At 50.7% G+C, this 13,650-nt stretch overlaps 1 protein-coding gene across 3 annotated transcripts in view; it reads left to right on the forward strand.

Annotated features, from left to right (window-relative positions):
• CCDC88C (coiled-coil domain containing 88C) overlaps positions 1 to 13,650 on the forward strand; it is a 120,378-nt gene that overhangs the window by 60,614 nt on the left and 46,114 nt on the right. For all 3 annotated transcript variants that reach the window (XM_084792952.1, XM_084792954.1, XM_084792953.1), the window contains 6 exons: positions 1,524 to 1,582; positions 2,327 to 2,410; positions 4,413 to 4,553; positions 5,135 to 5,319; positions 6,244 to 6,325; positions 6,572 to 6,730. In XM_084792952.1, the coding sequence (XP_084649078.1) occupies positions 1,524 to 1,582; positions 2,327 to 2,410; positions 4,413 to 4,553; positions 5,135 to 5,319; positions 6,244 to 6,325; positions 6,572 to 6,730 (710 nt within the window). The remainder of the gene's footprint in view (positions 1 to 1,523; positions 1,583 to 2,326; positions 2,411 to 4,412; positions 4,554 to 5,134; positions 5,320 to 6,243; positions 6,326 to 6,571; positions 6,731 to 13,650) is intronic.

Below are 13,650 nucleotides of genomic sequence, written 5' to 3' on the forward strand. Positions count from 1 at the left end.
TTTCTTTTGGCCCAGTAGCTGAGAGGGTCGGTCTGTCATGGTGGGAAAAGTTGTGCAGTTCATCCTGGTTCTGTCAGGATGTAGAATGGAGGGATGCTGGCTCTTGGACAGGTTTCTTCCCTTCCCCCTTTTTCCTCAGTCCGGGACCCCAACCCATGGAGTGGCACCATCCTACAAGCCTTCTCTCCTCAGTTAAGCCTCTCTGGAACTGTCCTCCAGGACACATGCAGGGCTGTCCTCTGTGCGTCCAGTTGGTAGTTGGGGCCATTGGCACAGTGTGACAGGGGATCAGAAGCCTTTCACGACACTGCTGTTATGTTCTTGGCATAAAACAGCAACTTTTCCCCATCGTATGACAGGGCGTGATGAAAAAGGTAAGAAACAGTAGCTTGTCTTTTTAACAAGCCTGAATGGAGACCCTGCTCGATACCCAGCCCAGGTGCCTCCATCTTACAAAAGTAGAAACGGATGCTGGAGGCAGAGGATGGCTTTCCCTGGTCACTGCACTGTGGAGCAGCCGAGTCGAGAGCCCAGGTCTCTGGTACTGCTTAGGTGACTGAGACAGACATTCAGCCTCAAGCACAAAGACACACAACTTTAGGTCTGGTTTGGGGCCCATCCTAGTGGCAAAATTAAGTGGGTGGCCAGATATATTGATCAAGGGTTGGAAAGTGGAAATCTTCTCATAATTCACAGGGCAAAATGGAAAAGCCTGTGTGTGTGTGCAGGACAGTTTGGCCACATGACAAGTGTCAAAATGTTTGCTCCCAAGTGAGTCAGGCGACAGTCACTAAGGTGCTCTTTGCAGCACCTTAGATTAAAATATTCAAAGCTTGAACCCCTGGAAGGCTGTTGGTTGGTGTTTGTGCAAAGTGATTTGGTAACCTTCAAAAAAAAAATAGTGTAAATCCAGTTGTGTGTGCATGATTGTAATGTCACAACTCTGGATGCTGAAGAAGGGGATCACAAGGACCAGGCCAGCCAGGGGTACATAGCAAGTCTTTGTCTCTGAAAAAAAAAAAAGCCAAACATGCATGTATATGTTTTCTGTGGTTTATATTTAGAACCCTCCAGCCCAACCCTGGACCTCAGGAGCAAAAGGGGGAGGGGATGTGAGATGCGCAGGCATTGGCAGCGTGAGGCTGACACACGCGGTTCTCCGTACTGTCCTGCCTGCTCTGCTTGAGATCTCTCATACCAGGCAGAGCTGTATACAGTTGTCTCATGTTGGCCTTTGCTTATAGCGTACACTGAGATTTTTTGCTGATGTTGAGGTCTGTGAATTATCACGGAGAGAGATTTATACGGTATGTGAATGGTAAAGGCTCAAATGGTCGGCACAGAATTCTCATGAGGTAAAAAGTAAACGAACTCCTGGTGTGGCGTGCATGTGTAAGCACTACTGGGATTACTATTATTTTCTTTTATCTGATTTTTTTCCCCCTCCTTAAAGCAAAATACACATCTCTCGGGACTTTCTTAAGCAGTTGAATTTAATTAAATCTGTTGCTCTTTTGACACAGGGAAGAGCATGGAGGAGATTAAGAAGGTGCTGCTGCTGGTACTGGGCTGTGCCGTTCAGGTAGGGCTGCTGGGTGGTGGAGGGGGTTCTGAGTGGTCAGCCCATCTTTACATGAGGTGCTAGGAGACAGTGTGGCAGCTGTTTGTAGTGCCAGGCACCTCGAGGTGGAGACCTCTCAGGCCGGGATACCATACTGTGTGCTCCTACAGCAGAGGCACCTGTTTTTGTAAATAGGTTTTATTGAGCCACTGTCTGGATCCATTTATTTATTTATTTATTTATTTATTTATTTATTTCCCTGCAATTGTCCCTTCGTGCTTTCCAGTTGCAGTGGCAGGGCTGAGGAACTGGGATAGAGGCCAGAAACGCATCTAGTTGTGCGTAGTGACACACACCGGTAATCTTGGCGCTTGGGGGCTGAAGCAGAAGTATTGTAATCTGAGGGTAACCTAGACTAGAGGCCTTGTCTCAGAAAGCCAAGGGCTGGTATCAAGCTCAGCACTGGAACGCTCAGCTGGTATGTGTAAAACCCTGGGTTCTATCACCAGAGCCACTGAGCAGAAACAGCTGCCTTCAGGAGTGTGCCTGCCCTTGCCCTGAGTCAGGTGAGGAGCTTGTGTGAGGCAAGCAGTTCTGTCATCTCACCTGGGGGGATGGAAGGTGAGCATCTGAAGCCAGAGGAGCTGTGTGCGGTCTTGGTCTGAGGGTGATACGAGGACCCCAGGCTGGTGTGGGTGTGGTTGTTAGCCATGGTTCGTGTACCTGGATAAATGCTTCCATTAACTGTGTGTAACCCCTTCACAGTGTGAGAGGAAAGAGGAGTTCATTGAAAGAATCAAACAGCTGGACATTGAGACGCAGGCTGGCATTGTGGCTCACATCCAGGAGGTAGGCATGAGGTGGAGGGGGGGATGGGGGCCGCGGCTGTCGCAAGAGGCAGCGTCCGCAGTGGAAAAGTTTGAGGACTACGTCACCATGAATGATTTGGCTAATTTTAGGTTTCATAACACCACAGACGTATTGATTCTGTTTGTAAAGGTAGCCACAAGCAAGCTAAAATAAAATAGAGGTTTAAAAAAAAAAATCAACACTTCAATCAAGTCATCTTCTGCCTGCTTCTTCTTGCCTTATATGGACTCAGACTATTTTTAAGAGCTGTCAAATGGTTTAGGTTCAGAATTTGATTTATAGGCCCTGAAAATGTATTCTGGCAAATATCATCCTGCTCTGAACGGTTGGTCTATAGAGAGTCCCCGCTGCTGTCCGTGATACACAAGGACACAAGCTGCCACCAAGTGCGATGACAAAGCCAGCGAGTCATGAGAGTACTGCCTCAGGAGGCCTCTACACGGTCACCTCTGCCTAAGGTGGACTGACTGAGATAGCATCAGCTGAAAACGTGGCTTCCTTGTGGGGCGGATGTCCACCCAGGACGAACCTTCTCCTTAGCTCTAGGTGCCTCCTTAGGGCTCAGAGCTCGTGCTGATTAGACTAGACAAAGGCAGGGACAGATGTGGTGTGAGAGCTGCTCTGCCGTTGGATGAGGCACCAGGCACAGGGCTTTCCTGATAGGTGCTGGTGACAGGGCTGTGGCTGGGCCGCCTGGCTCCTCCCACAGTGCCTGGGAAACCTTGGGAAGTCGAGAGTTACAAGCCAGGATGTGAAGTAGATGCAGATGTCATTCATTGCATTTGGAGGCCCAGCAGAGCTGATGGAGGAGGAAGTCAGTGTTTAATAAATATTTTTGACCGTTACTGTGCTTCTTCGGGCAGTACTTTAAGAAGCAGTCTGCCTTTACATTTCCTTGTAGGTCTTGTATCTTGCAAATATGTGTGCCTGGGGACTTCGGTCATTGAGATTGGTCAGTTCTTTGTCTCTCACTTTCTTTTCTGCGCAGACAGCAGGATATTAAAAATGGAAATACACAACCAAAGAGATCCTGTGCGATCATCAAATTCAACGGCTGGTGTAGGCTTCATTGGGTACCTCTTAAAAGCCCACATGCCCAGGATCTGCTATAGAGCCTCTTTTAGAATCAAGGGGGGTAGAGAATGGGCCTGTAATTAAGAGCTCAACAGGTGACCGTGTGCCACTGGCTTGGAGGCCCTGAAGCCAGCCGCCATGTCCTTGAGAGTCAGGGTCACCCCAGCCCTAGCATGGATCAAGCTGGGGACCTGGTCCTCAGATCCTGGCTTCAGGGTGCCATGGGATAAGATTTCCCTCAATTCAGACACCTGAGTGCTTCCACGGTGGACACCTCTCTTTCCGTGGTGTTGCTATGCCCTTTGGAATCTGTGTGCCATACTGTTTCTCTTCTGACAGTGAAGAGGGTGGTACCCAGCAGATCTCAGCTCTCTGCTCAGGAGAGTGGTGAAGCCAGGCTGCCCTCTGTGGTCTGTGGGAATGAGACTCAGGCCTCAAAATCGCCTTAGACTGTAAATAGCTCCCCCCGAAGAAACCTAAGATTGCTATGTGCGCACTATTCTGAACTAAGAGGCTTAACATTTTTGTCCTATTTGCATTAGATTTTATTTTAAGAAATAAGGTAAGGCCTATTTCTCGTCTCCCACGGAGAGGCTACACACACCCTCTGTGTGGTGTAAGTCGGTGCAGCTTACAGCGTCTCAGTGAATGCGAGTGTCTTGTCATCCTAGGACAGGAGAAGTGGCTTTTATTCATGGAGTCCAACTAAGCCCTTCTGTTAGCTGTGGGAAATTTATCACTGAGGGCTTAATGATACCTGAGGAGAAAGTTGCTGTTTCTAGTATGGAAATGAGGTGTCGTATGGGCTCTGGCCTCTGCCTGGGTCACACACTGCATGGCCCTGGGCAGTCAGGAATACCAGGGCCAAACACAGCAGCCTCTGCAATGCTGGGCCATATTCCCACAGGTGACCCACAACCAGGAGAATGTGTTTGACCTGCAGTGGCTGGAATTGCCGGATGTGGCCCCAGAGGAGCTGGAGGCCCTCTCCAGAAACATGGTGTTCCACCTGCGCAGACTCATCGACGAACGTGACGAGTGCACTGAGGTGAGCCTGTGGGGCTGCTGTGGCTGACGGAATGGGTCCTTCATGTGGCCTCTCTCCTTCAGCTTTTCTCAATGCCTCCTGGCCTGCTGGTCAGGATCTTCGGGGTGGGACGTTGGTATGTCCCCTGGGTATAGCCCCTGCAGTGAGTGGTCTTTGCAGAGGTGCCTACAGGAAGGCAGAAGCTGACCAAGGTTACTATTGTTATGGGGGGGGGGTGTCACACTTAATCGTACCTCCTGGAAACATGTAATATCCTCTCAGTCTCTCTCTCTTTTAAAAAAAAAATTTTTTTTTTTAATGTACATTGGTGTTTTACCTGCATGTACGTCTGTGTGAGGGTGTGGTATCCCCTGGAACTGGAGTCAGAGACAGCTGTGAGCTGCCATGTGGGCGCTGGGAATTGAACCTGGGTCCTCTAGAAGAGCAGTCCATGCTTTTAACCTCTGAGCCATCTCTCCAGCCCCCAGTTCTCAGTCTCCTGACTCTGTGGTTGTTCAACTAGTCTGGGTCTGGATGCTTGGCCAGTCCAGGGAGCGCTGGTGAACCCACAAATTCCCGTCTTCTCCCCCCTTCTTGCGCAGCTAATCGTGGACCTGACACAAGAGAGGGACTACCTCCAGGCGCAGCGCCCTCCCAGCCCCGGCAAGTTCTCCAGCCCAGACTCCACACCCAGCCCCACCAGCAGCCTGTCTAGCGAGGACAAGCAGCACCTGGCCGTGGAGCTGGCGGACACTAAGGCCAGGCTTCGGCGCGTGAGGCAGGAGCTGTGAGTCCTGCTGCTTTTCCCGCCTCTTTGTGGTGTGGCCCTAAACTACTCTTCTCGTGGAGTTTGCTTGCACGTGTGCTCTTGTGGGATAGCTCTGCTGACACGCAGCTGAGGGCGGGATGCTCTGAGCTCCTTGTGGCTGCAGCCCTCTGCAGGCCTGCACTTGCAGGGAGGGCTTTCTGGTGCTCCGGCTCCAGCCAGTCTTGTCAAAGTAGGCTGCTGTGCTGTGCAGGCTCAGTGTAGGGCTGGGTGGGCAGGGTGTTTTCTTGGCTCTCTTGGTTCTTTCATGAGTTCTTGAAGCTGTGAGTGTTGCTTGTCCGTCTGGGGCGTTGCTCAGCCCTACCTCTTCATGTCTGGTCTCACAGAGCCGTCTGTGGCTAAAACGTAGGGACAGCAGGTGATGATTGGATACAGTTTAAGGGTGTGTGTTAGAAACCTAAGACGTTTGAGTTGGGGGGGGGGCGTGGCAGTGGGTACAGTGCTTATAGAGTTTGCAGCCCCAAACACCCATGTAATAGCAGATCTGTAACCCTGCACTGGGGCTTGGAGACAGAAGGATCCCGGGGCTTGCTGACTAGCCAGACTAGCTGAAACAGCAGGTTCCTGCTTCAGTGAGAGACTATCTCAGGAGAAGTAATGTGCTGTGGACTATCAAATCTCCTCTGGGTTTTACATGCCCTTGCACAAGTGAGTGTACACACACACACACACACACACACACACACACACACACACACACACACACACACACATGCACACCACATGCACAAACACACAGAAGGGATGTCAGGAACATTTTCACAGGTTCCCAGAAGCCTGTGTGCTCCCCTTTCCCCTCTGTGGTCCTAGAAGTAGCAGCTTGTTCCCAGAGCCTGCCAGAGAGCATCCTTGCCCTCACACCCTCTCTTCTGATCACACGTGCAGGGAGGAGAAGACGGAGCAGCTTTCGGACACCAGACACGAAGTGGATCAGCTGGTCCTGGAGCTTCAGAAGGCCAAGCAAGATGTGAGCACGAGGCTGGGGCTGAGGCTGGGGCTCCCCAGTCACTGCTCCCAGGGGGTCAAAAATGTAGCATAGGGCTTGTCCTGAGAGCTCCCTCAGGGTGCCAACCATGTTCCTTAGTATGGGGAGACCCCACAGGGTGGCATGGACATGGGGCTCCTTGGCCACAACACTGTAGGGATTTGAGTCCCTTTCTTCCTTCTTAAATTCATGCCTCAAGCTGGGTTTCCACCTTCACCACCCTTACAGAACATTCAGCTTGCCGCTGATGCCCGGTCAGCCCGTGCCTATCGGGACGAACTGGACTCGCTGAGGGAAAAGGCGAACCGTGTGGAGAGGCTGGAGATGGAGCTGGTACGCTGCAAGGAGAAGCTGCATGATGTGGACTTCTACAAGGCTCGCATGGAGGTAACCGTCGACTGAGGTGGCCCTGTCGGCTGGCGAACCCTGCTCCTAGACACAGCCTCCGAAGGGTGTGTCCTGAGAGGAACTGCCGAGAGACCCACGCCACAGCAGCCGCTTCCCACAGCACGCTACCTAGGCTCTTCCTGGGTCTCCCTCTAGCCCTACTCTTATCTCCAAAGGTGGGGGGGGGGCGGGGTTAGAGACAACTGATAAGGACAGGGCTAGCTTTTTAAGTTTTTCTTTCTCCCACTTCATGTCTGCCTCACGGTTTCTATTGCTGTGATAAGCTTATCCTCTGATAAGCACCATGTCCAAATGAAACTCTGGGAGGAGAGAGTTTATTTCCTATTGCAGCTTGCAGTTCCTCATTGGTGGAGATGAGGGCAGGGACTGATGGTGAGGCCCTGGAAGAGCCCTGCTCACGGGCTTGCTCCTTCCTAGCTTGCTCAGCTCATGTGTAGCACCACCCGCCACGAGTCAGGCCCCCCCCCCCCCCCCAAGATCAATCTCTAGTTAAGAAAATGTACTCTTGACTTGCCTTCAGGCCGTCTTTTTGAGGGCATTTTCTCAGTTGAATCCGTCTTCCCAAATGGCTCTGGCCTGTGTCAAGTTGACGTGAAATTAGTCAGAACCACATAATGATGACTCGTGGGTTTGTTTTTGTTCTGTTGTCTTTTTTTTGGTTTCTCGAGACAGGGTTTCTCTGTGTAGCCTTGGCTGCCTCGGACTCGATTTGTAGACCAGGCTGGCCTCGAACGCACAGCGATCCACCTGCCTCCGCCACATTAAAGGCGTGCGCTGCCATGCCCAGCTGTTGTCTGTTTCTTAGAGCTTGCAGTTCCCGGACTATTTGCTAGGCATCTATAAAATAAAAATACCGTTGCTTCTGAAGTTCTGAAGAAGAACCATGAGGAACGTTGGAGTCTGGGCAGCTCCCCTCGGCTCCTCATAGGCAATGGAAGCTATGCAGCTTGCTATTGTTGCTTCACTAACTGTGTTTGTAAGTGTGGGCGCACACCGTGTGTATGTGTGTGTGTGTGTGTGTGTGTGTGTGTGTGTGTGTGTGTGTGTAGAGGTCAGACTGACTTTGGAGTTGATTCTTTCCTACTTTGTTGAGACCGGAGTCTTCTTTCTGTGGCTGTGCTGCTGCTGCTGCTGTAGTATTCTCCAGACTGGCTGGCCTGAGAGCTTCCAGCACGTTCTCTGCTTCCCACATCACTGTAGGGGTGCTGTAACAACAGATGTGTACCAGCACATACAGCTTTTATTTTTCATTTTTTAAAAGGCTAACCCTATTTTTAATGGTGTATATGTAGGTGGGGACTTTGCAGGCGCGCATGTATACGCAGGTGTCCACAGAGTCTGAGTTGGCTGTGAACCTGCTCTATATAGATCGGTGCTGGGAACTAAACTTGGGTCCTCCCCAAAAGCAGCAAGCACTGTGAACCAACGAGCTACCTCTCCACCGCCCTTTGTCTAGGTTTTGATGTGAGTTCTAGGGATTGAATTTGAATTACCAACTTTTTTTTTCCTCCCTAGACAGGGTTTTTCTGTGTAGCCTTTGCTGCCCTGGGCTCGATTTGTAGACCAGGCTGGCCTTGAACTCACAGAGATCCGCCTGCCTCTGCCTCTGCCTCTGCCTCTCGTAGTGCTGGGATTACAGGCATGCGCGCCACTGCGCCCAGCTGAGATTCCAACCTTATATAGCAAATGCTTTTACCCACTGAGCTATCCCTCTGTCCCCCTCCTTTTTTTCCCCATTAGAGGTTGGGTTTTGCTGTCCTGGCCTCCAGCTGTCCTTCCTCAGCCTTCTTAGTGAATACCACCATGCCCAGCTCAAGACTTTACCTTTAGTCCTGTGAGGGTTTTATGGTTAAATCCAGGTGAAGAAATATAAACTGTCTATGTCCTTACATCTGTAGACCCTCTGAAGGTTCTTCAGTTAGCTGAAGACTTGGGGGATATTGCCCCCTCCCCTCCTCTTTGGGTTATGGAAGTGACACTGCTCAGAATCTGTGAGCTGCCAGAGACCAGGGTTTAGCATTTGTTCAGGGCACTTATTTGCTGTAAGAAATCCCAGTGTTTATTCCTGGTGGCCTGGTAGCTTCTGCGGTGACTGAGCAGAGGTCCAGGAGCCTTCCGTTACCTCTGCTGTGGGACTGCCCTCTCCTGCTGGCATACTTGCCCTCCTGTCAGACTCAGCACTAGTGAGGTGAGCTCCAGAGGATGTGGCCAAGCACTGTATCTCAGACAGCTCAGCGAGTGCCCCGCTCACTGACTCACCTTCCTCCCTGCTAAGAACACACGTTGGGTGCTGGAGAGGGAGCTCAGGCCTGCCTTTGTCCATGGCTCGCTGCCTCTGCTCTCACTGTGAGGGGTACGTCTGGCCGGAAGGGCTGCAGGGGGAGAGTGTGCACCAGTCAGGCTTTGGTGCTTCTTCAGATGCCAGCGTTGGAGCTGCAGACATGGCCTTGTACACTTTTCGCAGACTGCTGCCTCAGCAGCTCCTCCTGAAGTCAGGACCTCAGAAGGCACTCAGACATGGCCAGAGATACAATCCGATGGCTAGGAATACTCACCCTGTGCTCCGTTCCCCAGATCCAGACTCCACATCCGTTCCAACATTGTCCCAACGTTCTCCCTCCAACATGCAGATAAGCGACTGCACTAGGAGCCATTGCTGTCGCTGCTGGTCATGCTGCTGATGTAGGGGGGTCATGCTCTCTGCAACACAGAATATCTAGACTTTGAGAGGGCTTTGCAGGGAGGCTCCTTTCACACTTATTTCTCAACACCCAACTCAGTTTAGTACAGCAACACTCTCATATTAATTTTGTGATAGACTGTCATGAAGTAAACAGTAGTTCTTTAGATTTCACCTTCATTCTGTTAATAGGAAGAAAGAATGTATTTGTCTACGTGAGACCTCTCAGGGCAGGTGATGGTGCATGCGTGGGATTGCAGACACTGTGGGGTCAGAGCCATCTGGTGAGAAGCATGCTCTTGTCAGGAATATGGCCCCAGGACTCAGGTAACGGTGGAGCACACAGTACCTGGGTGCCCATCTGGACTGGAGAGTTCCCAACAGCTGTGTGAGCTTCCCCTTGGAGAATGTGTAGAGTAGTTACGATAGCCTCTCCACACTTGAAACCCTTATGGTGTGACATTGGCTTTGCCCCCCTTGATAGTGTTGTGTTGGCTCTGTTTTTTAACAATTAAACTTTATTATACAACCCAACTAGCTTACACAAGAAGGAAAAAAGATTAAAGGGAGAAAAGAGTGAATCTTCTGGTGTCCGTTCCACGGGACAGGTCCTTAGGTGTCTCTTTGGCCCGCGTGCTGGTCCAGCCTGTTTGCTGCTCCACACTCGCTCAAGCCCAGGCTGAACCTGTTGTTCTCTCCTCCCCACCTGTGGGAAGGGAGGTCTCCTCTGGTTGAGGGTCAATTAAAAAAACAATAGCCCAGGTGGGGTTCCCAGGTCTGCGCCCTAAATTCCAGGCCCAGGATGGCTCCACTCAGTCTGTCACAAGGTATTCATAGGGTGCCCCAAGGGTAAAGCCCGCCAAGACTGCTTCCATCTATGACAAAGCTTAATCTTTCCCTCAGTGTTGACTGAGCAGTGTGGAGACCATTGTGAGAATGGCAGGGACACTGCCAGCCCCTCATAAAGTGCCCTGTCTCCTGAGCAGCAAGTGAGCCAGCTTGCAGTTACGATGTGGTCTCCATGTGCTCCTTGGGCGCTGCTGCACAAGAGGGCCCCTCATCACAGCATGGAGGCCGGGGGGGTGGGGTGCTGGTGGTGGTGGTGGTGGAATGCTTTCCTGGGGAGGCCACTGTAAAAAAGAAGGGCCTGAGCTGATGGGGAGCAGCTGCGGGCTGGGAGTACCATGCAGAGGAGGAGCCAGATTCCGGAGAGGCCTGGGAAAACAGCAACCTGGGATGCTTACTGGACTCTCTCTTGGGTGGCACTGCATTCGCAGACCTGGTGACTACTGCTTGTTAGACACAGGCTGCCCCCAACCACCACTGGCCTGTGCACTCACGTGTGTGTTGTTATCACTAACTTGAAGTGCAGCTCAGAGACCTTGGGTAGCTTGCTTTGCCTGAAGATCCTGGTGTTGTCTGGGCCTGCATAGATTGGGGTAGCTGTTCCCCAATCAGAGGTCTGGGCCTGGCCCTACAAGTACCTCTTAGTGTAGACTGTCTTCCAGCCGGGGGCCAGTGCTGTCTTAATGCACAATTGACTTTGATGGGTTTAATTGTATTTCAATTAAGTGTATCTAACTTAAGTGTAAAAATCAGATTTCTAAGAAAAGATTTTTTTTTAAAGATTTATTTTTTATGTATACAATGTTTTGCCTGCTGTATGCCTGTCCACCAGAAGAGGGCGCCAGTCCTCAATTATACATGGTTATAAGCCACCATGTGGTTGCTGGGAATTGAACGCAGGACCTCTGGAAGTGCAGATAGTCCTCTTAACCACTGAGCCATCTCTCCAGCCCAAATCAGATGTTTTTTTTTTTTTTTTGAAGTGTGATGATAATTTGTTTTTCCAGGGGACTTACCATGAGTTCCTTAAGAATACTTTTTTAGAGCCAGGCGTGGTGGTGCACACCTGTAACCCAAGCACTCAGGAGGCAGAGGCAGGCAGATCTCTGTGAGTTTGAGGTCTGCAGAGCGAGTCCAGGGCTACACAGAAAAACTCTGTTAAAGTTGAGTTTTGACTAGATCAGGCAAGCATGTAGTGCATTCTGGGTATTCTCACTCCCACCCGTTCTTCCCCACAAGTCCCTTTTTCGTGTTCATATTGCTTTGCTTTATTTTGGGACCACTGGGGTTAACCAAGGCTGCTTGCGTGACTGGGTGTGGAAGTGGCCACTGGCGCTTGTGGGCTCCCCGTTGGGCACACAGCTGAGACACCAGCTCTCCTCCCTGGCATCCATCAGTAACTTACAGTCCTTCAGGGGGAAGTAAGAGTTGTTTGTAAGCAATTAAAAACGTTGTCGTGGAGAATGTGTTTATCAATTGAGGCTGACTTGTAGGAGTCCTAATATTAGAAAAGATGCAAGTATAAGGTGCGGGCATCTAGAAGTAAAAATGAAACAGTGGAGCCGTGGCCAGATGTTTAGACGTGTGGTGACGCAAATACAGTGAAATGTTCATAACAGAATCTAGCTGGTGTGTGTGGAGGTGGAGATGATTCCAATTTTGGCTTTTTACTACAGTTTATATTTATGATAGACGGGACATTGTAAGCTGGGTATGGTGACACATACCCACAATCCTCTCACTTGGGAGGTGGAGGCAGGAGGATCGAAGTTCAAAGTCATTCCTGGCTGCACAGTGAGTCTGAGGCAACCTTGAGTTATATGGGGGAAAAAAATCATCTACGGCTGAGTCTGAGATGGTTCACTGAGTAAGAACACTTGCTGCACAAGCGTGAGCACCTGGGCTCAGAAATAAACGCACACGTTCTTTTTCAAAGGTGAGGGTTAGTGATGGCTCAGCTGGTCAAGTGCTCGCTGCACAAGCAGGAGGCCTGAGTTGAGGTTGCTCCTGCAGTCCCAGCCCTGGGCCTTGCTGGCCAGCTGCTCCAGCCAGCCAGTGGGTGCTTAGAGCACAGTAGAAAGGTGACGCTCTGGGGAAGACACTCAGTGCCAACCTCTGGCCCACTATACATGAGGATTTCCACTCCCCCAACATATGCACACACTCGCGTGTGTATACACACACACACACACACACACACACACACAGAGAGAGAGAGAGAGAGAGAGAGAGAGAGAGAGTTAGAATTCTTGGATTTCCCAGTTCCTAGGGAGCAGGCCTCAAAAGTCCGCATTTCTGTTGATGGTGCTTCTGCACTCCCGTGCTGTGGACCTTGCCTAGTTTTCAAACAGGATCTCACGGTGTAACCTGGGCTGGATCCTTTTGCCTTTAGCCTGCTGAGGTTAGGATTAGAGAAGGCATAAGAGAAAAACAAGTTCCATCAGTTTGAGCCAAATTTGAAGCAAGCTTTATTAAATATTGACCAAGATAGGCTTTGTTCAGGGCCATTCCCTAGAACTCCCAGGTGAGTGGCCTCCAGATATCTTTGTAGGCACTTACAAGAACAAACCCATAGGCCACCATACTTTCCCATAAGGCTTTGTTAGTTTTCAAGAACTACAACTCCCAGCATTCCAGAAAGTTACCTGGCCCTTGGGTGGGTGGGGCTTAGGTTAATTTCAGGTATTGTACTACTATACATTTCTACAGAGGCTCATGGCTGTAGGAAGCAGTTCCACAGGATTCGGTATCCCTCTGTCCATGTGGGGATTCTGCCTCACATGGCAGCAGACACAAGATCTTTGGGAACCCCAGTGCCCAGCGAAAGAAAACATTGTGTAGTTTTGTGCTCTGGGGAGAATTTGGGGAGAAGCTTAAGGTTCACTGTTCTTAGGACTGGTCAAGTTGTGATGGGCAGGTGAGGACGTTCACCTGAGCAGGAGTCAGCCACCCAACAGTGCTAGGGTCGGGGTGGGGTGACTGAGACATTTTCTCTGATGATCTGAAAAGCAAGCACACCAGTTCAGATCCCCAGAGGAAGAGTGTGGCGGTGTCAGGTGGGAGGGGATTAAGAGAAAGCTCGGCTCTGGTCTAAGGACAAGTTGAGTTTCATTTGTAAAACTTGACCACAAATTGAGTTTTGTTTTTAAACTCCCAACAGCTTTTCCGTGGTTCCTGGTCTAGTTCACAGAAGGGTTGAAACCGTATAACAGGAGGCAGTGTGACCACCCGGGAGACAGGAGGCAGCTGGAGTGGGTGCACAGCTGGCCCATGCGGCTTCCGTTGAAAACAGTGGTCCTCCTCTGTCAGGGCTGTAGGGAAGCAGACAGTGGCAAAGCCTGGAAGGCTTTCTCTTTCAGTATTCCATGATTAG

The sequence above is a fragment of the Acomys minous genome, assembly GCF_964271855.1.
Source record: "Acomys minous genome assembly, chromosome: 8".
In the NCBI taxonomy this organism is placed as follows: domain Eukaryota; kingdom Metazoa; phylum Chordata; class Mammalia; order Rodentia; family Muridae; genus Acomys; species Acomys minous.